The sequence below is a fragment of the Cetorhinus maximus genome, chromosome 3, assembly GCF_964194155.1.
Source record: "Cetorhinus maximus chromosome 3, sCetMax3.hap1.1, whole genome shotgun sequence".
Taxonomy (NCBI): Eukaryota; Metazoa; Chordata; class Chondrichthyes; order Lamniformes; family Cetorhinidae; genus Cetorhinus; species Cetorhinus maximus.
In genome coordinates, this window is record NC_135881.1 from 46258602 (window position 1) to 46285870 (window position 27269).

At 41.6% G+C, this 27269-nt stretch overlaps 1 protein-coding gene across 6 annotated transcripts in view; it reads right to left on the reverse strand.

Moving 5' to 3' along the window:
- acbd5a (acyl-CoA binding domain containing 5a) overlaps positions 1-11929 on the reverse strand; it is a 120710-nt gene extending 108781 nt beyond the window's left edge. For 5 of the 6 annotated variants that reach the window (XM_078537951.1, XM_078537938.1, XM_078537924.1 and 2 more), the window contains exon 1: positions 11542-11929. Coding sequence is in view for 2 of the 6 variants with exons in the window: in XM_078537924.1 (XP_078394050.1) it covers positions 11542-11617 (76 nt within the window). In the remaining 4 variants the exon portion in view is untranslated. Of the gene's footprint in view, positions 1-10111; positions 10231-11541 lie in introns of those variants that run through there. The other variant, XM_078537934.1, reaches the window with a different exon arrangement.
- Positions 11930-27269: the final 15340 nt, after the last annotated feature.

The following is a 27269-nucleotide window of genomic DNA, read 5'->3' on the forward strand; positions in this document are numbered from 1 at the left end:
GTGGGGCACTTAGAAAAAAAATCAAAGGCAATGAGGCAGAGTCAACATGCTTTTGTGAAAGGGAAATCATGTTTAACCAATTTATTGGAGTTCTTTGGAGGAGTCACATGTGCTGTGGATAAAGGGAAACTGGTGGATGCATTGTACTTAGATTTCCAGAAGGGATTTGATGAGGTGCCACATCAAAGGTTATTGAGGAAAATAAAAGCTTATGGTGTAGGGGGCAACATATTGGCATGGATAGAAGACTGCTGGCTAACAGGAAGCAGAGAGGTTGCATAAATGGGTCTGGTTGGCAGGATGTGACGAGTGGTTTGCCACAAGCATCAGTGCTGGGGTCTCAACTTTTTAGAATTTATATAGATGATTTGGATGAAGAGACTGAAGGTATGGTTGTTAAATTTGCTGACGACACAAAGACAGGTAGGAAAGTAAATTGTGAAGAGGACATAAGGAGGTTACAAAGGGACATAGATAGGTTAAATGAGTGGGCAAACATCTGGTAAATGGAGTATAATGTGGGAAAATGTGAAATTGTCCATTTGGCAGCAAGAATTGAAAAGAAACTCATTATCTAAATGGTGAGAGATTGTACAGCTCTGAGATTAAGAAGGATCTGGGTGTCCTAGTGCATGAATCACAAAAGACTATCATGCAGGTACAGCAGATAATTAGGAAAGCTAATAAAATGTTATCGTTTATTGTGAGGGGAATTGATTACAAAAGTAGGGGAGTTGTGCTTCAGTTGTACAGGGCACTGGTGAGACCACAACCTCGACTACTGTGTAGAGTACTGGTCTCCTTATTTAAGGAAAGACGTAAATGCATTAGAAGCAGTTCAGAGAAGGTTTACTAGACTAATATCAGGAAGGGGCGGGTTGTCGTATGAAGAAAGGTTGGACAGGTTAGGCTTGTGTCCATTTGAGTTTAGAAGAGTAAGAGGCAACTTGATCGAAACCTCTAAGATCCTGAGTAGTCTTGACAGGTTGGATGTGGAGAGGACGTTTCCTCTTGTGGGAGAATCTAGAACTAGTGGTCACCATTTAAAAATAAGGGGTCGCTCATTTCCTCCTCAAAGGAGGAAATATTTTTTCTCTCGAAGTTGAGTCTCTTTGGAACTCTCTTCCTTAAAAGGCGGTGGAAGCAGAGTCTTTGAATATTTTTTAAGTCAGAGCTAGACAGATTCTTGGTTAACGAGGGGGTGAAAGGTTATTGGGGGTAGGCAAGAATGTGGGGTTGAGGATAATATCAGATCAGCCATGACCTTATTGAATGGCAGAGCAGGCTCAAAGGACCCATATGTTCGTATGTTTTTTAGTATGAGCCAAACTTGCATTTACGTGTTTTGGTTTTAAAAAAAAGTTTCAATAAGATAACACTGACGATAAACATCAGGTTAATGTCCTGACTGGGTAAACTGCAGACCCAATGACTTCCCAAAAATAATTGCTTTATCATGCTCAATGTCAGGTTTCATTTGTGCCTTTTTCATACAAAGTTTACACAGCAGCCAAGGTAATTCACTGGAGATCTAATACCTATAAAATGGCTTACTCCAGCTATTTTACATGGAATAATTTACTGACCTCAATATGTTGTCATCGCCAAACCTAAAGCAAATATCACTTTTATATTCCTTAACCTTGTGTCGATCTTCACTACTTATTCAACCTAGATAGTATGTGGAACAAATTGGTTAAAATGTTGTCAAAACATACGAGCATTGCAGTGTTAAATGAGTACTGTTAGGAACTAGAAATAGTTTAATAAAGTTATATTTGTATTTGTGGATGTTAGTAATGAGTTTTAGCTTTAAGTTTAAGTTTAATTTATATTTAAGTATGTTAAGTGTTAGAATCATATCTCTCAAGACTGATTTTTTTCTTTTACAAAATGGAACGACATAGTATGATCTGGACATTTGGATGTTAACCTGGGATGTTTTTTTAAAAAGGTCATAAGTTCACCTTGGAATTGTCAGCAAGCAGGTCTCTTCCAAGAAATCACCTGACCTATATGGTACTTGAGAAGGAATTGTTTTGTTTGCATCGAGTTGTAAAGCACTTTAATTAATGAAGCTGGGAGACAAAAAAGGCAATCACATGGGTGAAAAATAGCTTAAGTTGTGAGCCTGTTTTTTTGAAGGCAGTCTTGTTGGAGAACAAGCTGAGAAAGTAAGTCTCTCTCTACTTTGCCTAAAATTGTATGTGGCTATCAACCTGTAGCCAGAGAACCCTCATCTGAGTGTAACCAGTCTGCATTTGGACCTGCAAAGCTGGACAGTTGGTGGAAATTTCCAGGCATCTACCGGGACAAGTGACCCGATAGACTCCAGGTTGACAGCGTTGAGACCCTGCGGACTTCTTCCTTTATTTTATAATGCCCATCGTCCAAAGCCCATCTTTGCAGAGAGACTCTATTTGTGCTTTGTTCGTGTGTGTGTGTATACTGGGGGAGTTCTTTAGGAAGACATAAATAGTTATACCTCCAGATTACAATTGTGTGTTAACCAGTACTTGCAACTTGTTAAAAGAAGATTCGTTTTAAAAATGAATTAATCATTGAGTTTTTGGAAGAAGCCCGGTCAGAGTCTCTTTTCCTCTGGGTACTAGAGGTATAGGTACACAATTGGCCATCTCGGTGGAAAATTATACATTTAAGTTAATGGTTCAGCCTATGGAGTAGTGGGGCTTGATAATTCGTGCACTCCTCTCATCCTGGTCATAACATAAGAAAGGGGGAACTTGAGTTTTGGTTTCACTTTAAAAGGTGCCTGCATTCGAATGAGGTTTTATGACTCTTGAAGGGAAGTTAAAACAAACACAAGGTAGAAAAACTGTACTGTTGCCTAGCAATAGGGGTCCAGAGGAGCCCACATACACAGAAAAACAGAACAATTTTTTAGTTCAGTTTAAACCAGGAGCCAAGCAAGCTAGACACAGCAGAGGGAACTGCTGTGGGAGCAGATTTCCCAAAAGAACTGAAAGGTCCCAAAGCCAAGGAGTGAGACAGAAAGGAGGGGTCCCAAGAAGACCTTCTAGTCAAAGGAAAAGAACAGGAGTCTGGAAAAGGTCCTGTTAAGTGAAGTTAAAAGTGGGAGCAGAGGAAGATTCTAAGCTTAAAGGGAGAAAGCTATAGGGCGCAGGCTTATGGCAAAATAGGCTTGCGAGAAGCCAGAAGATCCAAGGAGGCAGCCAGAAGTCTGTAACTCTTTACTATGGGCATGTAAAGCAGTTGTGTTCTGTTGGTATCTGAGAGAGAGTGCATGGAAGGCAAAGCTTGAATGCACATGGCAATCCAGGGGAGAGGAACATCGGAAGCAGAGTTTGAAACCATGGAGATGGACCCTTGTAGAAGGCGTCCGAGAGAAAGCGGTGTTTGGGAGAAGATTCCAAAGCGGGTTCTTCGAGAGTGGAGATTGGAAACTCCGTGTGAAAGACCGAGTTCAGTGAGACTGGCTGGCTCATGGTGTGACAAGCATCTGGGGGAAGTTGATGAGAGATCCATAGCATCTGTTTGGGGTGGCATCTGTCACTTGGTTTCAGAGTGTGGTGTGCCTGACCACAGGTCACCTATTGGTTTACACAGACTGTGTTCATCTTTTCTTGTTTAATAAATGTTTTACTCCTTTGTTAGAAGTTCATCAGCTGACTCCTGTGACTCTGTTCAATAGCCACTCTCCGCGTATCGAAACAAAAAAATAAAAGTTAGGATCTATCAAGCCGGGTTCCACCACTGGGATCTGACTTGCCCAGTGGTCACATCAGCTGGGATCATAACAGTACACATCTAACACATTCATCACAGGGCTAAAACCCCTTGTGACTATTATAATTTGTTTGATTCAATATCTTCATCACCTTCCTCAGAATTCTCTATTGCATGTCATTGAGGAACCTGCCTTTCCACTTCGGGCAGTTCATTACATAAATGATATTGAGTCACACTTTAACCACCTATTAATGCTTCCTTCGACATTTCTGGGATGCATTCACTTATTGTTGCAGTTCCAATTCTGTTTCCTGCTATCATAGCCAGATATGCTAAAGAAGCTTTCATCCTCATTCTGCCTGTCTTTAAGCTTTGCATTGTATGGGCACATGCATCCAGTATCTGGCCCATTTCTAAATCTGGCAATCGTCAAGTCCCCTTTTGTTTTATCACTAATGTCCGTTTGTCCGATGAGGGCTGAAAGAAATGACTGTTTCCATATGAATTATTTGAAGGCAGTAGACATCTAATCTAACAGGGTCTCCCTCTCCAAGAATCGAACATCACTTAGAACCAAGAGCCTGCCCATTTGAGACACCTTAGCACAATCCAGAAATTTAAATGCTACTGTTGATCCAGGATTCCCCAAATTTAATTGTCAATCTTTACACAATCTGTTAAATTCCATGATATATTCCTTCTTGAAGTGATCTTAGAAACTAGGAGCAGGAGTAGGCCATTCGGCCCTTCGAGCCTGCTCCGCCATTCAATATGGTCATGGCTGATCCTCTGTCTCAACGCCATATTCCCACTTTCTCTCCATACCCCCTGATGCCCTTAATATCCAAACATTTATCAATTTCTTTCTTGAATATACTAATTGGCCCAGCCTCCTCAGCCTTCTGTGGTAGAGAATTCCACAGGTTACCCACCCTCAGTGAAGAAATGTTTCCTCAGTCCTAAATGGCTTGCCCCATATCCTGAGACTGTGGCCCCTGGTGCTAGATCCCCCAGCCAGGGGAAACATCCTCCCTGCATCCAGTCTGTCTAGCCCTGTTAGAATTTTATACGTTTCAATCAGATCGCCTTCATTCTCCTAAATTCTAGTGAATACAGGCCCAGTTGAACCAATCTCTCCTCATACGACAGTCCTGCCATCCCCAGTATCAGCCTGGTGAACCTTCGCTGCACTCCCTCTATGGCAAGTATATCCTTTCTTAGGTAGGGAGACCAAAACTGCAAGCAATACTCCAAGTGTGGTCTCACCAAAGCCCTGTACAACTGCACTAAGACATCCCTACTTCTGAACTCAAATCCTCTTGCAATGAAGGCCAACATACCATCTGCCTTCCTAATTGCTTGCTCATCTGTTTTCCAAAATCTAAATCTTACCATGCTTCATAGGTATTCAAAAGATCATCATTTTTGGAAATGTCATCATTTTTTAACCTTCACTATCATCCAACTGCTCACAAAATACTTCTGATCATTTCTGGTAGGAAGCAACAATGCCAAGACTATACACTATTTGCTCTTTGGGAGGGACATAACCATTGTCATTCGTCCACAGGAGGGAATGCATGTGTTGGGGAAGTGGAACACATGTCCATTTTGAATATCGTGTGGCAATATCAGATAGATTCAGGTCAGGTACAGCATGAGCCAGACACTGCGCAAGGTTCCTCCTACTGCACCTCAAGTTTAATGCTAAGAAATCTTTATAATAGAAGAAAAATACTGCGGATGCTGGAAATCTGAAATGAAATCAGAAAATGCTGAATAAAACTCAGCTGGCCTGACAGCATCTGTGGAGAGAGAAACAGAGTTAATGTTTCAAGTACGTAGGATAGCACCTCATCTTCCGATTAGGCACTTCAAAGCCTTCTGGACTTAACACGGAGTTCAACAACTTCAGACCATGAACTCTGTCCTCCATTTTGATCAATTTTTCATTTTTTTTTCTTTTTCCCCCCAACCCCCCACCCACCACAGGCCCAGCCTGTAACTTTTTCTTATGTTTGCTTTCTGAGAGCACTGACCCTCATTCTACTATTAACACATTCGGCCATCTGATCTTTAGGCCACTATTAGCACCTTCCTTGGTCTTTTGCACTTTTAACATTATCTTGAGTCCATGACATCTTTGTCAAATCTCTCCTGAGCTCCCACCTAACCCTGACCTAGTATTTTGCTCCACCTCTTCCACTGTATAAAATCCATCACATTTCTACCTCTCCCTTCCGCTCTGAAGAGTTATACAGACTCGAAACATTAACTCTATTTCTCTCTCCACTGATGCTGCCAGACCTGCTGAGTTTTTCCAGCATTAGCTAAGAAACCTTTACTACTCTGGTCTGAATGCCAGCTACTGTATGGCCTCTCCAACTGAGAATATTAATTTGGCCTAATTGGAGGACAGTTTTGTGCTTTGGGCCTATAATTATTCTGGAGCAGGTTCAAATCTGCATCCTTGCAGTGGGAAAATAGTGCGCCAATTCACTACACCAACCAGCTTTAATTAAAAACATACACAACAGAAATCTATGAAGTAAAAATAAATGGAACACTGGAGTTTGGTGTGCCTTTAAAACATTTCAGCACTGCAGAGGGTAAAGCTGGGGTCACAGATGCAAAAGGCAGACATTACTATTAGCTTTCAATGGTTGAGATAAAAAGTACTTCCTAATAAAGGGATTTGATGTAATATACAATGTCATAAAAGACCATGGCATTTGCAACTAAGTAATTATAGAAATGACAAAAAATTTTGCCCTTCTGAGCGCAGAAATGTGAACAGTCCTTTGATCGCAGTTTTAGGCGAGAGATCACAATTAACGAGTTTGATTGGTTAAAGAAATGCATGAGGAATATAAGTCAAACTATTACAATTGAAAAAGGTCACTTGTACATAATAAATGTTCTAACATAAAGAGATCAAAAAATAACTACTGACGAGTATTTGTGGACAAAGGAACAATCACCAAATGCCACTACTCATGTTACACCAGAAATGATTCAAACATTCAATTAAATCAAACTTGTTAATTCACAATTAAATTTACATTTTTTCCTGTTTTCTTCATCAGGAAGACAGGAATGTACAAGACCAGAAAATACCATTGCAGTCCATTCAGCCACTAGATATTACTAATACACGAGAAATATTATATCTTACATCCCACCTTTTTTTTCCTCTTTACATACATATCCAACTTTCTTAAATTTAGGAATGATAGTCCAGTTACAGTACTAAACAAGCAACACAAAGGTTATGAACTTTAATCCCACCATGGCGTTGTTGTGAAATTGAACTCAATATTTTGAGCTACAGGAGTAGTCCATCAAGATGGTTCTGCCATTCGGTTAATCATGGTTTATCAATACCTCAACACCACTCATCCACCTTTCTTCCAAATCATTTGGACTTCATTGCACTCTCTCCCATGCCTGGATATAATTTTCGTGATAGTGAGCCACACCTGTACTTCATAGAAATCATATAAATTTACAGCACAAAAGGAGGCCTTTCAGTCTATTGTATGTGTGCCAACTGAAAAACAGCTATCCAGCCTAATCCCAGTTTTCGGCTCTTGATCCATAGCCTTGTAGGATAGGGCATTTCAAGTGCATATCCAAGTACTTCTTAAATTCACCCTTTGAGGCAGATCCCACCACCCTCAGTGAAAAAAATACTCCTTGCTTCCTCACTAATCCTTTTACCAATTACCTTAAATCTATACCCCTATTTATTGACCTCCCTGCTAAGAGAAACAGGTCCATCCTATCCACTCTATCTAGCCTCTCAATATTCTACACTTCAATTCACACACCAACCTGGCTACTAAATATATCACTGTTCCTTCACTGTCGCTGGGTCAAAATCCTGGAATTACCTCCCTAACAGCACTGTGGGTGTACCTACACCACATGGGCTGCATTGGTTTAAGCAGGCAGCTCACCACCACCTTCTCAAGGGCAATTAGGGATGGGCAATAAATGCTGGCATAGCCAGCGAAGCCCACATCCTGTGAATGAATAAAAAAAACTTCTCCCCTCAGACTCCTCTGTTCTGAAGAAAACCTTAGCCTATCCACTCTTTCCTCATTATTAAAATCCCTTAGTCCAGACAAAATCCTCCTAAATCTCCTTTGCAGCCATGGCTCAATTTATATCATAAAGGTTGTGGGTTCAAGTCCAACTTCAAGGTTTGAGCACTAAAATCAAATTCCAGTGCAAAACTGACGGAGTGTCGACTTTCAGATGAGACATTAAACCAAGACAATGCTGCCCTCGCAGATGGATGCAAAAGATCACATGGGATTATTTAGAAGGACAGGCGTGTTAACTCAAGCGTCCTGGTCACTATTTAACCCTCAACCAAATCACTAAGACAAATTATCAGGTCATTATCACACTCCTGTTTGTGGGAATTTACTTCATGCAAATTGGCCACATTTCCTGCATGACAACATTTCAAAAGTACTTGGCTGTAAAGCGCTTTGGGACATCCTGTGATCATGAAGACTCCAAATAAACGCAAGTCTTTTTTTGTCTCTAGTATGATCACATCTTTCCTGCAATGCTGTTACCAGAACCATGCACTGTACTCTAGCTGTTGTCTAACTAGTGTTTAACATTGTTCTAGCATAAGCTCCCAGCTCCTACATTCTATGCAATGGCTAATAAAAGGAAAGTATCCCATATGCCTTCTTAACTATCTTACCTACCTGTCTTGCTACCTTCAGGAATCTGTGGAGATGCAGTTCACAGTCTCTCTGTTCCTCTATACTTTTAGTATCCTAGCATTTATAGTGTATTCCTTTGTCTTGTTTGCCCGCTGCAAATGCATTACCTCACACTTCTCTGGATTGAATTCCATTTGTCACTTGTCTGCCCTCCTGATCAGTCCATTGGTATCTTCCTCTAGTCTACAATGTTTTTCCTCACTAACAACCACATGGTCAATTTTTATTTAATCTGCAAACTTATTAATCATGCCCCCTACTTTAAGTCAAGATCTTGTGATGCAGTGGGTAGCGTCCCTGTCTCTGAGGCTCCAGATTCGAATCCCACCCCAGGCCTTGATGGCCAAGGAGGGTGCATTCATAGTGCAGCCAAGCAAGTTGAGTGTTGATCTGCAGATCATTCCAACATATGCCAATGACAGGTGGTAAGAGTGGGAGAGATTCCTGGCCAGGCATGTGAGAGAGAGAAAGTTGGAGCCTCTACCATCAATATCCATAGCTCCGGAATACAACACATATGTAGGCATGCATGTTGAGTGAACTGTAACACACCACCACATTTAACTCTAAGTCATTGATATACACCAGGAAAAGCAAGAGACCTAATACTAAGTCCTGCAGAATCCCTCCAGTCACAAAAACACCTGTGACCATCACCCTTTGCTTCTCACCAATGTCAACTAGTTATTCTGCCTTGGATCCCAAGGGCTTTTAGCTTTCTAACCAGTCTGTCATGTGGGATCTTGTCAAACGCCTTGCTAAATTCATGTGGACAACATCAAACCTGCTAGCTTCATATCTACTGTTCATACTACCTCCTCAAAAAATTCAATCAAACTGGTTAGGCATGACAATACCTTAACAAATCCATGCTAACTGTCCTCGATTAATCCTTGTCTGTCTAAATTACAATTTATACTGTATCTCAGTCAGGCCCCTCCAGAAGAGGTTGGATCAATGCTTTGTACATACATAATCATTTCCTTAGATTGGTGCTCAAATTCTCAGGCTACACAGCCTCAGGTCCTATTTGCTCTTTCTAATACTGCTATTCTGCTGATGTCTTCAGTGATCTATCCACCAGTACTTCCAAATGCCTCTCCTGCATTGTGAGAATTACCATTACTTATCCTTTCCCAATCTCAAAATTTTGCATTTGTCCATGTGGTACCTATTACTTGTCAGCCCATGTTATTAACCTTGCTCTAGTGTGAAAAATAAATGATGGCAAATTGTAACAACCATTAGATTACTCAACATTTCAAATCATATTTCTACACCAATTAGTTCGGTTTTAAAGTATGGGTCCATATTCTGCTTGATAACAACCCCCTACAGCTCTGGCCTCAATTACCAAATGAAACTAAATTGCCATTTAAAATCTTTATCTAGAATTTTAATTACATTTTTGAAATATCAATTAAAAAGAGTTTCACATTTCTGGATTACATATTTAACAATCAATAAACTTTCATTGGTATAGTACCATTCATGATTAATGCTTCACAGTTAAGCTATTCTGATGTAGTCATTGTTACAATACTGAGGAATATGGCAGATAATCAGTGCAAAAGAAGTTCTGACAAATAAAAGGAATATATTACCAAACAATGTGTATTGGAGGTTGAATGAGAAATAAACATTCACCAACGTACCAAGAAAACTCTGAAAACATAGAATCTTTTATGTTCATCGGAGAGATGAGGCAAGCTTGGTTTAACTTCTCATCCAAAAGGCATCTCCCTTGATTGTTCAACTTCAGTGCCACACTGAAGTATCAGCCTAGATTAGATGATCAAATCTCTAGAACGAGGCTTGAGCAATCTAACACAGAGCAAGAACAGTACCACGGAGCCAAGACTGACACAAAGTAAAACAAACAAGGTGCATTACACAAAGACTGAAATGTTTTGAATAATCTGCTAGGCAATAAATCAGGGGAAAAACACTGGGGCTATTCATGATACAATTGATTGCTGTTATGTAGGTGGTAGGACATGGAAGAATGGGATAATAATTTTTTCTCATCTCTGACTTTTTTTAAGTTATTCAATTAGATAGAATTTACTGCTCAGAAACAGGCCATTTGGCCCAATGGGTCTAGGCCTGTGTTTATGCTCCAGATGAGCCTCCTCTCATCCTAATTCAGCTGACTACATTAGTATAGCCTCGTATTACTTTCTCATCATGTATTGATCTACCTTCTCATTAAATGGATCTATGCTGTTCACCTCAACAATTCCATTCAGTAGTAATCTCACTACAATCTCATTATCTCATACAATCATTTTGTGATGTGGGCGTCATTGGCTAGACCAGCATTTGTTGCCCATCCCTAATTGCCCTCGAGATCCCTACCCTATCAAAACCCATTATTAATTTTAAAGGTCACTCCTCAGACTTCTCTTTTTTAAGAGGGAAAAATGCTCCAACCTATTCAGTCTTTCCTCATCTTTCTCAATTCTGGTGATCATCCTTGCAAATAGTTTTGCACCCTCTCCAGTGCCTCTATGTCATTTTTGTAATTTGGAGATCAGAGCACAGTACTCTTTAGTGTGGTTCTGCCAATGTTCCATGCAAGTTTAACAAAACTTCTCTGCTTTTGATTTTGATCCTTCCAGAAATAAAGCCTAGAGCTTTAGAGCAACTTTAAAATTCAGTTCCTGCTTGTGGCATGAAGCAGGGCATGTATATATTAAAAAAGATGCCTCAACAAAATAATTTCAAAAGAGGCCAAATTATAAATGAGGTATAAATGGAATACATCACCAGACCTATAGTAATTAACGCTGACCATAATTCACTCAAAACTGTAATCAGTGCCCCCTCCCATCAATTTCTCATGTGGCAATACAAATCACATGACTTGACATGATATGCAGCATAACATGACTAGTCACTTACACCATCGTTTAACCGTTAATCCGGGCTCACTGGAGAAATAAAACAGGTGAGCGAAAGAGGAAGTGGTTCTTAAAATCCTGAGAGAAATTTATGTCAGACCAACCCTCTCAGAGAGCTGCTGTTTTAAAAAAAAAATCCCCTCCCCCTCCATAAACAATATGAAAGAAGAAAATGCTTTCACCGTTTTTAGGTAAACTCTGAATAACACTGACAGCAGCTTCAAATCTTCTCTCGTGAATGGATTTAGTATCCGCCATCTTTTGCAGGTGAAGGGGGTCCAAACCTTAAGGCTCTTTTTTCCACCCCAGCTCTGACTTTAAATGAAACAAAACAAGCGAATTGTAAACAGACAAGGCCCGTGCCTAGTTTACACGACGAAGCTGAAAGCAATGGTCGGACAAAACTGTCAGGATTTAATCCGGTGGCAGTGGTGGTGGGGTGGAGCTGTCAGTGTTTAGTTGCAGCCCTTGCCATGGTCCTAAACGCTGTCTTTAAACCACCTTTAGATCGTATACTGTAATCCGCAGGAAAATGTCCGGGACCGCTCACATCATCATCCCAGACCGAGGGCGCACGCTGCAGGCTGGGAGTTGTAGTTCAGGGCGACTGCCACCATCCCGGATTTAACCCGGTGCTTGGGGGTAGTGTGACTACAGCTCCCAGCAGGCATGGCACAGGCAACTTCAACTCCAGCTGCGAAGTGGGCACAATGCTCTGTAACAACTAGTTTGGGAGATTTAATTTTGAAACAAACCTTTTCTTTAGCACAGAGTTTATTTTGAAACCGCTCATAGATTCACATTTTTTTTTAAACTGCTATCATAATGAAACGTTTACATCAAGGCTATAATTTTCCTCTTCCTTAAATTAAGCAAAATCATAGGTTTATTATAGTCAAAGTGGTGCAAAACTAAACAAATTAAGAGACAAAGACCTGGTCCATCATAAACTTTTTAATAGCCTAACTCTCCAACCATGATATCTCTAGGATATGATTCCTTTGACATGATGTGTTTTTTTTTTAATTAATACAATTGAATAATATCATACCTTTTTATTTGTTTATGGGATGTGAGTGTCACTGACAAGGCCAGCATTTATTGCCCGTTCCTAATTGCCTTCGAGATTTCAATGAGATTTTCCTCTCCACCACTCTGTTGCAAGATGGTAGTAAGCTTTTCTCTGGTTTTAAGGGTTTTGAGCTCCGATTTGTTATGTGACAGGCTGGTAAAAACGTTGTCATGGGACTGATGAGATAATGTTGGAACAAGTTTATTAAGTTCTCAGGTAAACCACACTTACTCTTTTCTACATATTCTATATTGTGGAGTTTTGAATGTTCTTACCTTTCTACTTCTGCTTTTGTGTTCACATGATCTATTTTAAGGCTGAAACTACTTCAATAAAACAGTTTTCCCTGGGTTGAAACCAGCTTTAAAGATTGATTTTCCAGTAAATGTAAAGCTTATCAATGAAAATGCATAATATTTTGGATTACCTTTTATTTCCTTAATAATCTTATATAGCTCTATAAGATATTATGCATGAAGTGAAATACCATTTAACCTGTTTTGAGGGATTTTGGTTGAGAACACACCAGAAAAAATGCCTGCTTTATAAAAATACAATGGGCTATTTGCTTTCTCCTAACCAGAAAAATGGGACTTGCATCAATGTCTCATCCAAAAGATGGCATATTTGGTAATGCAGCACTCCCTTGGTACTGGAATGAAATATCAGATTAGAATAAACTTGGTCAGTAGGCTCTTGTATTCTAAGGGATCATCACCTAGTAGTTAAATTCCTCATATTGATAATCTTACAAACTGCACCTTGACATTAATTCATTGACTTTAAATTAGTCAATTTGTATAATAAGAAAAGGAAACTACTCATATATGGTTGTGAATTTTGAAATTAATTTCTAAAGCAACTTTGAAATTATGTAAAGAAAAAGAAGCTATCAACTTAATTTATTCCAACATCAGACTTTCTGTCGACCAATTGCCAGCATTTAAAATATTTTTTTAAAAACTCATACTTTTAACTTGTAGTTGAGTTGTTGGTAACCCGAGCAACCAGTCAAATTACGTGATTTACCAAACCAAGTTTGCAAAGCTGCACATGTGGAAGCATACACTAAGAAATGTGAAACTGCCTCTTAAGTTACCTTAAGAACTAAATAGAATGTTTTTTATATTTATTCTTTCATAGGATGTGAGCATCACTGGCTAGGCCAGCATTTGTTGCCCATCCTTAAATGCCCTTCAGAACGTTGTGGTGTGCTGCCTTTTTGAACTGCAGGTCTGACAGCATCTGTGGAGAGAGTTACAGCGTCAAAATTTCTATTGAAACATTAACTCTGTTTCCCTCTCGACAGATGCTGCCAGACCTGCTGAGTATTTCCAGCATGTTATGTTTTTATTTCAGATTTCCAGCATCCGTAGTATTTTGTTTTCATTGTAGATTCTCTCATGTTGGAGATGGCCAGTGCCTGGCACTTGTGTGACGCAAATGTTACTTGCCACTTATCAGCCCAAGCCTGAATGTTGTCCAGATCTTGCTGCATTTGGACACGGACTGCTTCAGTATTTGAGAAGTTGCGAATGGTGCTGAACATTGTGCAATCATCAGCGAGCATCCCCACTTCTGACCTGAGGTACCATCTGGCACCACTGACCTGAAACCGACTTGAATTGTGTAACTTGGGGGATTTAATCACCAATGTTTAATAATTTTATGACATAAAGAAAGATGAAAGAAAGGCTTGCGTTTATATAGTGCTTTTCACAACTTCAATATATCCCAAAGTGTTTTACAGTCAATGAAATATTTTTGAGGTATGGTCATCGTTTTAATGTAGGGAACATGGCAGTTTATTTGACAGATCCAACAAACAGCAATGTGATAATGACCAGATAATGTCTTTAGTGCACTTGGTTGAGTGGTAAATATTCTGTGATGGTAATGGGATTTTTTGCTTTCACCTGAGAGAGCACATTGGGCTTCAGATTAATGTCTTAATTGTAAGACAGAAGGCTGAATTTAACGAGGCACCCATGGGCAGGAAAGCAGGCAGGTGGACCAGTAAATTAGGGCAGTGTACCATTGGTGGCATGCCAACCCCTGCCCCAACCGCAATTTTACAAGCAGCAGGGGAGGTGTCGGGTGAGTTGCTTGCCTGTGGCTCAATTGAGGCCCTTCAGTAGGCAAATAATGCCCAGTTAAGGACCCAATCCCACCGCTGCTCTGATTTAACAGGCGGTGGGAGAGGATGGCGCTGACTGTGCCGTCTGGCAGGTTTAACCCTGTGGGCTGCTGGCCAGTTGTTTTTATTCATCCATGGGATGTGGGCATTGCTGGCTGGGCCAGCATTTACCGCCCATCCCTAATTGCCCTTGAGAAGGTGACGGTGAGCTGCCTTCTTGAACTGCTGCAGTCCATGTGGTGCAGGTACACCCACAGTGCTGTTAGGAAGGGAGTTCCAGGATTTTGACCCAGCGACAGTGAAGGGACAGCGATATATTTCCAAGTCAGAATGGTAAGTGACTTGGAGGGGAACTTGCAGGTAGTGGTGTTTCCATCCATTGGCTGCCCTTGCCCTTCTAGATGGTAGTGGTCATGGTTTTGGAAGGTGCTGTCTAAGGAGCCTTGGTGAATTCCTGCAGTGCATCTTGTAGATGGTACACACTGCTGCCACTGTGAATCGGTGGTGGAAGGAGTGAATGTTTGTGAATGTGGTGCTAATCTAGCAGGTTACTTTGTCCTGGACGGTGTCAAGCTTCTTGAGTGTTGTTGGAACTGCACTCATCCAGATAAGTGGGGAGTATTCCATCAGACTCCTGACTTGCACCTTGTAGATGGTGGACAGGCTTTGGGGAGTCAGGAGGTGAGTTACTCATTGCACTATTCCTAGCCTCTGACCTGCTCTTGTAGCCACATTATTTATGTGGCTAATCCAGTTCAGTTTCTGGTCAATGGTAACCCCCAGGATGTTGATAGTGGAGGATTTAGTGATGGTGATGCCATTGAACCTCAAGCGGCGATGGTTGGATTCTCTCTTAGTCATAGAGTCAGAGTCATGGAGGCCTACAGCACAGAAAAAGGCCCGTTGGCCCATCAAGTCTGTGCCAGTCAAACAAGTATCTAACTATTCTAATCACATTTTCCAGCACTAGGCTCATAGCCTTGTATGCCATGGCATCACAAGTGCACATCCAAATACTTCTTAAGTATACTTCTCTTGTGTCAGGCAATGACCATCTCTAACGTCTGTGGCACAAATGTCACTTGTCAGCTCCTCAGATACTGAAGCAGTCCATGTCCAAATGCGGCAAGACCAGGACAACATCCAAGCTTGGGCATTTTTTCTTTATTCATCCATGGGATGTGGGCTTCGCTGGCTGGGCTAGCATTTATTGCCCATCCCTAGTTGCCCTTGAGAAGGTGGTGGTGAGCTTCGTTTTTGAACTGCTGCAGTCCATGTGGTGTAGGTACACCCACAGTGCTGTTAGGAAGGGAGTTCCCATTGGCTTCAGTTTTGCTAGGGCTCCTTGTTGCCACACTCGGTCAAATGCGGCATTGATGTCAAGGGCAGTCACTCTCACCTCACCTTGGGAGTTCAGCTCTTTTGTCCATGTTTGAACCAAAGCTGCAGTAAGGTCAGGAGCTGAGTGGCCCTGGCGGAACCGAAACTGGGCATCAGTGAGCAGATTATTGCTAAGCAAGTTCTTCTTGATAGCACTGTTGATGACCCTTTCCTTTACTTTACTGATGATGGAGAGTAAACTGATGTGGTGGTAATTGTCCGGGTTGGATTTGTCCAGCTTTTTGCATACAGGACATACCTGGGCATTTTTCCACATAGCCAGGTAGATGCCAGTGTTGTAGCTGTACTGGAACAGCTTGGCTCTGGATGCGGCAAGTTCTTGAGCACGTCTTCAGTACTATTGCCAGAATATTGTCAGAGCCCAGAGCCCTTGCACTATCCAGTGCCTTCAGCCAGTTCTTGATATCAAGTGGAGTGAATTGAATTAGCTGAAGACTGGCATCTGTGATACTGGGGACCACAGGAGGAGTTAAAGGGTGGGGTGGGGGGGTGTGGGGGGCTACCTCTTGCCAGGTTCGGGTGCCAATTGGAGGCCCTTCCCATTTTCAGCCTTCCACCACACCCCACTGTGTCCAACACGCCCACCAGCCCCCTCGCCAGGGCCTGCCAGTCTGGCTCCAGCGTGATCCCAGACGTACCTAAATGTCTAGCTCCATCACTGAACATCATCTCCTTGGTCTACCTACAGCAGCAGCTACTGCTCCTGCTGGCACTGCCGATGTGTCGAGCAGCTCTATGAGGTGGGAGTTCCTCTCAGAGATGGATGGAAATCCAACCTTATACTAATTAAAGAGCCATCACCCAAAAAATTTAAACGAGGCAAGCCATCTAAGTGGAAGCGGGCTTACCCCTGAAATTTACAGTGGGGCGCAGAGAGCCACCCTCTGTGTATAATCCAGCCAAGCATCTCCAACAGGGCAGTACTCCCTCAGTTCTGCTCTGGAGTGTCAGCCCAAATTTATGTGCTTGAAACCCTGGAGTGGAACTTGAACCTACACCATTTGACTCAGAGACATGGCATTAAGACTTCATTTTCTCAGGACTGAAGTCACTGAATAGAGCTAGTTTGTTTCATATGCTTTCAATCCCAATGCATTGAAGATAACTGATAATATTTTAAGTTTAACTGTTAATACTGAGTAGAATGAAGAATAATTATTTCCATTTTTGCAAGTTATGTGAAATAAATGCTTGCATGATTAGGATGATGCATTCATTTTTTAAAATTCTAGTAAGACTTAGTATGAACAAGACCTGCCTGAACGTGCACTATTTTGACCGCTATCAGCTAACTAAACACTATCTTGTTTCTCTGGTGACTATAGTTAGAATCTCTATTTGAAGTCAAAGGTCTCTATTATTGTGCCATGTTGGACTGCGAATTGCCTTTTTAAAATTTTGCATTGCAACTCTGCTCTGTTTCTGTGATACCAATGGAAATGGTTTCAGATTCCAGAACAGACTGAAAAATTTAATTAATGATGATCTAAAATAAAGCTACATAAAGATATTGTGTTTTTGAGGTCCTGCTGGGGGACGGGAATGGAGGCGAGCATGGAACAAAAGTACCAGTGCTGGCCAGCATGCTGGTTTCGCAGCGCCGGTGACTTTCACCAGGGCGGGGCAGAGGCCAGGCCTGGGAACCTGCCCGATCTGGTAATAATGCCAATTAAAATAGTTAAAGCGCTCATTGAAAGCTCGTTAAGGGCCATGTTCATATTTTGGCAGGGGCACATGGGCTGCAAGCGCTGTCAGGGGCAGCCCAGGCGCATGGAGATGGCAACGCAGCGGCGAGCCAGTTATGACCGCTCCAACAAATTGATGTAGGCCCCATGAAAGAGAAAATGGTGCAGAGGGGACTCAGCCATTGGCACACAGGCGCCATCAAGTCAGCGGAGATTGTGGGAGAGTGGTAATGAGCAGCACAGAAGGTCATCACCATCCAGGCATTGTGAAGGTATAAGAGGAGGGACGAAGCCTTCCAGACACAATCGGAGTCCACCTGAGCACAAGGAAGGTAGCAACTGGCACAGGAGCGTGACTCTCAGATTCTGAGTCCAGTGGTGATGAGGAGCAAGGGCCGTAAGAAGGATGAGGAGCAGGAAGGCAACGGAGGCCATACCATTAGCATAGAATCCACTGATTAAGAGCTGCCTGTAGTTAACCAGTGCTGCAGGAGACTGTGCCTATCCAGGCAGATGGTCACAGAGATTTGTGCCTTGTTGCAAAAGACCCCACGACTTGTAGCACTGCTCACCATGTTGTGTCACTAACCGTCAAAGTTGCTGTGGCCTTGAACTTCTTTGCTTCTGTCTCCTTCCAAGGATCTGCTGTAGACCTTGATGGCACCTCACAAGCTGCTGCACACCACTGAATTTCACAGACTATTGATGTGCCCTTTCCGAAAGCTGGGCAGCACATACAATGCCTGGAAAATAATGCCTCACAGGCACAGAGGGCAGTGAGGTTTGCCTCCATTGCTGGATTCCCCCAGGTGCAGGACATCAACAATTGCACCCATGTGGGCATCAAAGCACTGACTGACCACCAATGAGATTCATCAACAGGAAGAACTTCCACTCCAACGTTGAACTGGTCTGTGACCACAAGAGCTTCCTACATGTGTGTGCTCACTTTCCTGGCAGCTGCTATGAATCTATAATCCTCTGGCAAGTCAGGGTGCTATGGCTCTTCATTCCACCACCAAACTATATGAATGGATTCTATGGGATGAGGGATATCCCTTGAAGAAATGGCTACTCACAACTTTACGTAACTCTGAGACAGTGGCATAGAGGCACTACAACTGCTAACAAGGACCACCATCAAGCTTCTGAAGATGCGGTTCCAGTGCCTGGGCTTATGGGTAGCACCCTGCACTACATTTCTGCAAGGATCTCGTGCATTGCGGTGGTCTGCTGCACTCTCCAAAACATAGCCCTCCAGGGAGGTGTTGGCCTTACAGACGGTGAAGCACTGCATGGACACAACTCATCAGAGGAAGAGGAGGGACAGGACATGGAAGAGGAAGCGGCAGAGGATGAGGAGGAAGATGATGAGTAGAGAGGCACCCCAACAACGACGCTAGTTTCTGCACCCCACACTCCATATGTTCACAGTGTCGGAGACCTCCACCTAGGCCTGTTTATTCTGGGAGGGTGGCCTTCTCCTGTTACTTTCCTTTAGCAACGAGTGTAATGGTGCCAAAACAGTTGATAGGTTAGGTCGGAAGCGGTTATAGTAGCTGATCATACCCAGGATGGACTTGAGTTCTGTTATATTGGATGGTGAAGGTGCATCTTTTATTGGCTGAATTTTAACCTCTACCAGATGGAAAGCCATGGTGTCCACTCTGTGACCTAGGTAAGGGATCTCTGGTGCTTGAAATGTGCATTTTTCCTTCTTTAACCATACACCAGCTTCCATGAAACTTCTTGGCATGTCCTCCAGGTTGGCCAAGTGTTCCGTCTTGGTTGACCCAGTGATGAGAACATCATCCAAATGTACTACTACTCATGGGAGCCCTTGCAAAAGACTCTCCATTGTTCCAAAGGGTAGACGAGTGTACTGATAGAGACCCTTGTATATGTTAATAGTCACGTATTCTCTCGATGTGCTATCCAGTTCTAATTGTTGGTAGGCATGGCTCATGTCCAATTTCGTATAGGACTTGCCTCCAGCAAGGTTGGCATATAAGTCATCTATCCTTGGAATGGAGTACTTGTCTAGTTTTGCTGCCTTATTTACAGTCAATTTATAGTCCCCACAGATGCGTGTGGTACAGTCAGGCTTAACCACTGGAACTATGGGTGCGGCTCACTCCGAGAATTGGACCGGTTGGATGATGCCCAACTTTTCTAACCTGCACACTTCTGCACGCATCTTTTCTTTCCATGTATAAGGCACAGGCCTGGCCTTAAAGAAATGTGGTGTCGCCTGAGGATCAACATGCATCTTGGCATGCATGCCTTTTAACTTCCATAATTCATCCCGAAAAACCATGTTACAACGTATTTCCTCAGTAGTTTTGGGATGCTATCTGATTTTAGGTGAAATATCTCAGACCAGTCGAGTTTGATCTTTTGAAGCCAATCCCAACCTAAAAGTCTGGGTCCCTCTCCCTTCACTATTACAGACAGTTGGGCTGTCTGTCGTTTGTAAGAGACTGGGACAGTGACAACGCCCTTTACTGGAATAGATTCTCCTGTGCAACTTCTTAATTAAGCGGCTGTCCACTCCAGGTTTATTGGCTGTCTTCCTTAATTAATGTACCTGAAAGTGTGCACCCCTACCACCGTAGTTGAGGGACCAGTATCCACTTCCATTGTCAGTGGCTTCTAATTCACATATCACCATAATAGGCTCAGTCTTCACAGTGGCCACATTATATAAAGAGTAAACATCAGGAGCAGCAGCTTCAGCCTTTGCTGTACTCGTTACTTCTATCATGTTTGTTTGCTGTTTCACTGCTTCAACTTTGTCCGGTATTCCCGAACCAAGTGGCCATTCTTATGACAGTATTGGCATTCTGCCTCTTTGAATTTACAGGTATCCATCTGCTCCATGGCCATCACCACATCTGTAGCAGTTGTGTCTTGAAACTGATGATGAAGTGTTTCTGTTAGGCTTCTTAATGTTTCTCACAGTGGCCATTGAATCACAGTCTAATTCTGCACGTCTGGCTTTCGCACCATGCTCAGCGGCAGGTTCCCATCCAACATGAAGTACGGCACCATTATCCATGTGCTGCAATGCCTGCGAGTCTCTCCCAGCACTTTCCATGGCGATGGAGATTTCTAGTTTGCGTTTAAAATAGATATCGACCTTGGCAAGCAATCACCGCTGTATGGCGTCATCTTTGACTCCACATACCAATCGGTCCCACAGCATATTGTTTAAAATGTTTCCAAAGTCACAGTATTCTGTTCACTGCCTGAGTTTCGCTACATAGGTTGCGATGGACTCTCCCGGGGCCCGAACTCTTGAATTGAAATTAAAGCGCTGCATTATCACGATGTTTGTTTTCACTTGGTCCACTAATTCGCGATAAGACTTGGAATTGGGCACACTCAGGGCAGTCAGGTTACGAATCAAGTTATATGTTTTACTGCCTCGTACCCTTAAGAGGATTGCTTTCCGCTTTTCTTTGGCGGTTCTTTCATTTGCTACAAAGTAAAATCCAAGGCGCTCAACATCCTGGCTCCAAACTTCAATATTAGCATTATATGGATTGATTCTTCCAAACAGCGGCATGGCTGGTGAGTAGTTTTTTAAAATCCCATTTACTCGCAGTAACAGGGCAAGGTGCAGAGCCAAAGTTGATTTCACCCTTGCTGTCAAATGTAATGACCCTACGGAGCAGACTGGTTTCATCAAGAAACAGTTAAACTTCATTATAGAGACATTTTCAGTGCTTGCTCGCTCGACCAGATCTCCCACCCCCTGGATTGCCCATGTTAAGAGCTCACTGGTTGGAATTAATTTTAAAGTGTGTGTGTGTGTGTCTCTGTGTGTCCCTGTGTGTGTGTGTCTTCATTGGATTAAAGGCAACTGGTCTGAAGGCTTTGATGTGGTAGAAGATGAGCTAGGTTTGAAATATTAAGTAGGTAAACAAAGGTGTCGAGGGAACATTTGCATTTTTAAATAAACCAGACTGGATTGTTTTCAAAGGAGGGGTGAAATATGTCACCTAGCCAGGTGAAGTTTAGAAACAGTGTGTTTATTTTTCCAAAAGATTACTGGTAAAACCTAGTACTATGAGAGATTTTTATTATCGAAAAGTTAAAGTCCAAGACATAGTGAAACAATGGGAATTTGCATTCAAAGAGGAAAATATGAAAAAGGAGCGAAGGCTGTGTGTAAGGATAGGTGTTTTAAAGATCTAACAAGTGTGAAAAGCCTTCAGCATCTAGGCCTCAAGCTGCTGTTTAACTGAAATTAGGAAAACTCACTTTGAATTCGATTGGTTCAGGCTATTGTGTGTCACTTTGCTCGGGTCTTTTAAAATCTGCATCTTACTGTTGCCTTAACAAAGCTTACAAGGGGAGGGAGTGAGTCTTAGTGTTACACCCTCAGTTTATGCTATTTTATTTTAGATATTGGACACTTTGGGCACATTCTCAAATTTAAGATACTCAGACCACTTATTGGAATGATTAGCACCACTGCAATTAAGAGAATACCTAAGGCTGTATGTCTTGTATAAACAATGAATCAGTAATCAGCCAATAAATAGTTTGCAACTGTCGTAAACAGATAAGCAATCCATTCCTTCACTGTATAAAAATACCATCTCTTAGATTTAGTGGTGTGAAAAATCTTTGTTATTCATTTTTACATTAGTGGTTCTTAAAATAAAGATATTATGCCTTTTATAAGTGTAACAATCACTGGCAAATATTTACATTTGTGGTTGTATCAGAAACTTTTGTTTTACAAAAATATAAATCAGACACTAACCTTTAAAATTAGAACATAAAGCAACTGGGGCATCTCTATTTAGAAAGCCATTGATTAAATTGACACTGTGCATCTTTGTCCTTCGGTAAATCACATGCGGCATGAGTTTACTTGTATACTGGACTTTTTGAAGAGGTCACATGTTACTGATGTCAATAGCCAAAGACACTATTTATTTTTGCTACATCTAACGTTTAGGCTTTTTAAAAAACAATAACGCTTTCAAGCTGGTTTTTCAGTAAGTGCAAATAAAGTTGCTTTTATTTTGACAATACAACAATGTGAATATAGCGTTCAGTCTTCCAAACTGACTGCAGATCTCAGAATTTTATATTATATTACATTGTGTTGCTGATCCTGATAGCTCTTTTTTATTCTCTGGCCAATAGTTTTTTTTGTCCCTTTATGAAAGACACACCTAATGTCTGGTTACAGTTTCACAGTGGCTAGTTGCCTCCTTATAACTTACCGAGCAGCCATTCTTCACACGTAACAGAGAAAAGTGAGAATTGACATGCTCTTTGACTATTGAGGCATCATACGCAAGCTCATCTGTACTCATCCAAAGCCAATAAACATAGGTTTTCCGGTAAAAATCACTATATTCTGATCTAGAGTGGGGAGCTCAGTTGACTTTTTTCCTGCCAAGAATGGTGACGACAATTGTAGCAGCCCTGTGGTCTCCCAGCGGAGATGAGCAAACTCAATCCAGATTGGGAATTGAACATAAGAATATAACAAATACAAGCAGGAGTAGGCCATTCAGTCCCTCGAGCCTGTTCTGCCATTCATAACATCATGGCTAATCTGTTTGTGGCCTTAACTCCGCTTTCCTTACTGCACCCCCATACCCCTTGACTCCCTTGTCAAAATATGTCTAACTCAGCCTTGAATAAATGCAATGACCCAGCCACCACTGTTCACTGGGGAAGAGAATTCCAAAGACTAACAACCCTCAGAGAAAAAAATCCTCATCTCCATCTTAAATGGAGACCCCTTGTTTGGAAACTGTGCCCCCAGTTCTAGATTCCCCTACAAGAGGAAACATCCTGTCAGGATCTACCCTGTCAAGCCTCCTCAGAATCTTATATGTTTCAATAAGATCAACAGTCATTCTTCCTAACTCCAATGAGTATAGGTCCAACCTGCTCAACCTTTCTTCATAAGACAAACCCCTCATCCCAAGAATCAGCCTAGTGAAACTAATGATTGCAGAACACTGAGATGCAGAGAGATCTGGGTGTCCTAGTGTATGAATCGCAAAAGGTTAGTATGCAGGAACAGCAAGTAATTAGGAAAATTAATAGAATGTTATCGTTTATTGTAAGGGGAATTGAATACAAAAGTAGATAGTTTATGCTTCAGTTATACAGGGCATTGGTGGGACCACATCTGGAGTACTGTATACAGCATTGGTCTCCTTATTTAAGGATGGATGTAAATGCATTGGAAACAGAGAAGGGAGAGTTGACTTATGAGGAAAGGTTGAACAGACTAGGCTGTATCAGCTGGAGTTTAGAAGAGTAAGAAGCGACTTGATTGAAATATAAATGATCCTGAGGGGTCATGACAGGATGGATGTGGAAAGGATGTTTCCTCTTGTGGGAGAATCTGGAACTAGGGGCCACCATTTAAAAATAAGGGACCACCCATTTAAGACAGAGATGAATAGAAATGTTTTCTCTCTGAGGGTAGTAAGCCTTTGGATCTCTCTTCCTCAGAAGGTGGAAGCAAATCTTTGAATATTTTTAAGGCAGAGCTAGATTGATTCTTGATAAGCAAGGGGATGAAAGGTTATCGTGGGGAGGTGGGAATGTGGAGTTGAGGATACAATCAGATCAGCCATGATCTTACCGAATGGTGGAGCAAGCTCGAGGTGCCGAGTGGCCTACTCCTCTTAATTTGTATGTTCATATGTTTCTTTCTCTGAACTGTCTCCAAAGTATATCCCTCCTTAAGTAAGATGACCAAAGATGCACGCAGTATTCTAGGTGTGGTGTCACCAATTCACATTTGTAGCAAGATTTTTCTACTTTTATACTCCATCCTCCTTGCAATGAAGGTCAACATTTCTCTTTGCCTTCCTAATTACTAAGGACTTCTTGTTGTATGTGGTTTGATTCTACATTGTGCAGCAGTCCACAAAGGGGCAGTACAATTAGAAATAGAAGGTTAAGTTTTCACCTATTTTCTTCATTGTCATTGTCATTGAGCCAACTCAATAAAAACATAGAATAAAGAGCATAAACTTGAATTTTTAATCATAGAATCTAAAAACATTTTTAAAAAAGTGTTATGATCCCAGCTGATGTTAATACTGGACAAGTCAGATCCCATGGTGGAACCTGCCTTGATAGATCCTAACTTTTATTTTTTTGTTTAGAAACATGGAGGGTGGCTACTGAACAGAGTCACAGGAGCCAGCCAATGAACTTTTAACAAAAGAATAAAACATTTATTAACATATATAGGAACGTACAAAATAGGAGTAGGCCACTCAGCCCCTCAAACCAGCTCTGCCATTCAATAAGATCATGGCTGATCTGAATATAACCTCAACCGCACATTCCTGCCTACCCCTGATAACCTTTCACTCCCTTGTTAACCAAGAATCTAACTATGGCTTAAAGATACTCAAAGACTCTATTTCCACTGCCTCTTGAGGAAGAGAGTTCCAAAGACTCTCAGTCCTCCGAGAGAAAAACTTTCTCCTCATCCCTGTCTTAAATGAGCAACTCTTTATTTTTAAGCAGTGACTCCTAGTTTTAGATTCTCCCACAAGAGGAAACATCCTCTCCACATCCAGCCTGTCAAGAACCCTTAGGATCTTAAAGGTTTCAATTAAGTCACTTCTTGCTCTTCTAAATTCCAGTGGATGCAAGCCTAACCTGTCCAGCCTTTCCTCATAAGTCAACCCACCCATTCCTGGTATTAGTCTGGTAAACCTTCTCTGAACTGCTTCTAATGCATTTACATCTTTCTTTAAATAAGGAGACCAATACTGTACACAATACTCCAGATGTGGCCTCACCAATGCCTCAACTGAAGCATAACCCCCCTACTTTTGTAATCAATTCCCCTCACAATAAATGATAGCATTCTATTAGCTTTCCTAATTACCTGTTGTATCTGCATACTAACCTTTGGTGATTCATGCATTAGGACACCCAGATCCCTCTGAATCTGAGCTCTGCAATCTCTCACCATTTAAATAACAAACTTCTTTGTTATTCTTCTGCCAAAATGAATGACTTCACATTTGCCCACATTACACTCAAATTGCCAGATGTTTTCCCACTCACTTAACCTATCTATGTCACTTTGTAACCTCCTTACATCCTCTTCACAATTTACTTTCCTACCTATCTTCATGTCATCAGCAAATTTAGCCACCATTCCTTCGGTCCTTTCATCCAAGTCATTTATATAAATTGTAAAAAGTTGAGGCCCCAGCATTGATTCCTGTGGCACATTGCTTGTCAAATCCTGCCAACCAGAAAAATGCCCATTTATGCCAACTCTATGCTTCCTGTAAGCTAACCAATCTTCTATCCATGCCGATATGTTACCCCCTACACCAAGAGCTTTTATTTTCTGCAATAACCTTTGATGTGGCACCTCATCAAATGCTTTCTGGAAATCTAAGTACATTACATTCACCAGTTCCCCTTTATCCACAGCACATGTCATGCCTTCAAAGAGCTCCAATAAATTGGTTAACATGATTTCCCTTTTACAAAACCATGTTGACTCTGCCTGACTGCCTTGAATTTTTCTAACTGCCCTACTATAACCTCTTTAATAATAGCTTCTAGCATTTTCCCTATGACAGATGTTAGGCTAACTAGCCTATAGTTTGCTGTTTTCTGTCTCCCACCCTTTTTGAATAAAGGAGTTATATTTGCTATTTTCCAATCTAATGGATCCTTCCCCGAAACTAGGGAATTTTGGAAAACTAAAACCAATGCATCAACTATTTCACTAGCCACTTCTTTCAAGACCTTAGGGTGAAGTCCATCTGGACCTGTGGATTTGTTAGCCCGCAGCTTCAACAATATCACTTCCCTGGTGTTTGTAATTTTCCTGAATTCCTCCTTCCCTTTCATTTCATGATTCACAGCTATCTCCAGGATGTTATTTTTGTTCTCTTATAGCGAAGACCGAAGAAAATACCTGTTTAATTCGTCTGCCATCTCCGTACTTTCCATTATCAATTCCCCAGATGTACTCTCTATAGGACCAACGCTAATTTGTTAACTGTTTTCTTATTTAAGTATCTATAGAAACTCTAAGTGTCCATCTTTATATTATGAGCTAGCTTTTTCTCATACCCTAATTTTCCCTCCTTTTTAATGTTTTGTCATTCTTTGCTGTTCTTTATATTCTTTCCAATCTTCTGATCTCCCACCTGCCTTTGCGTAATTATATGCTTTTTAACTTTTCTAACTATATTATAATACTTCTTCACTGACACCTATACTTTTACAGATATAGATAGATAGACTCCTAAGGATAACGCAAGTTACAAAAGTTATCTTATACTCCTATGTTCACAGTAAGTACACAGACCATGTAATCCAATAGGTGACCCATGGCCAGGCACACCACACTCTGAAACCAAGTGACAGATGCCTCCCCAAGCAGATGCTATGGATCCCTCATCAACTTCCCCCCAACCGCTTGTCACACCATGAGCCAACTGGTCTCTTTGAATTCAATATTTCACATTAGGGTTTCCAATCTCCACTTTCGAAGAACTCACTTTGGAATCTTCTACCAAATGACGGTTTCTCTCGGACGCCTTCCATAAGGGTCCACTTCCAGGGTTTTGAACTCTCCTT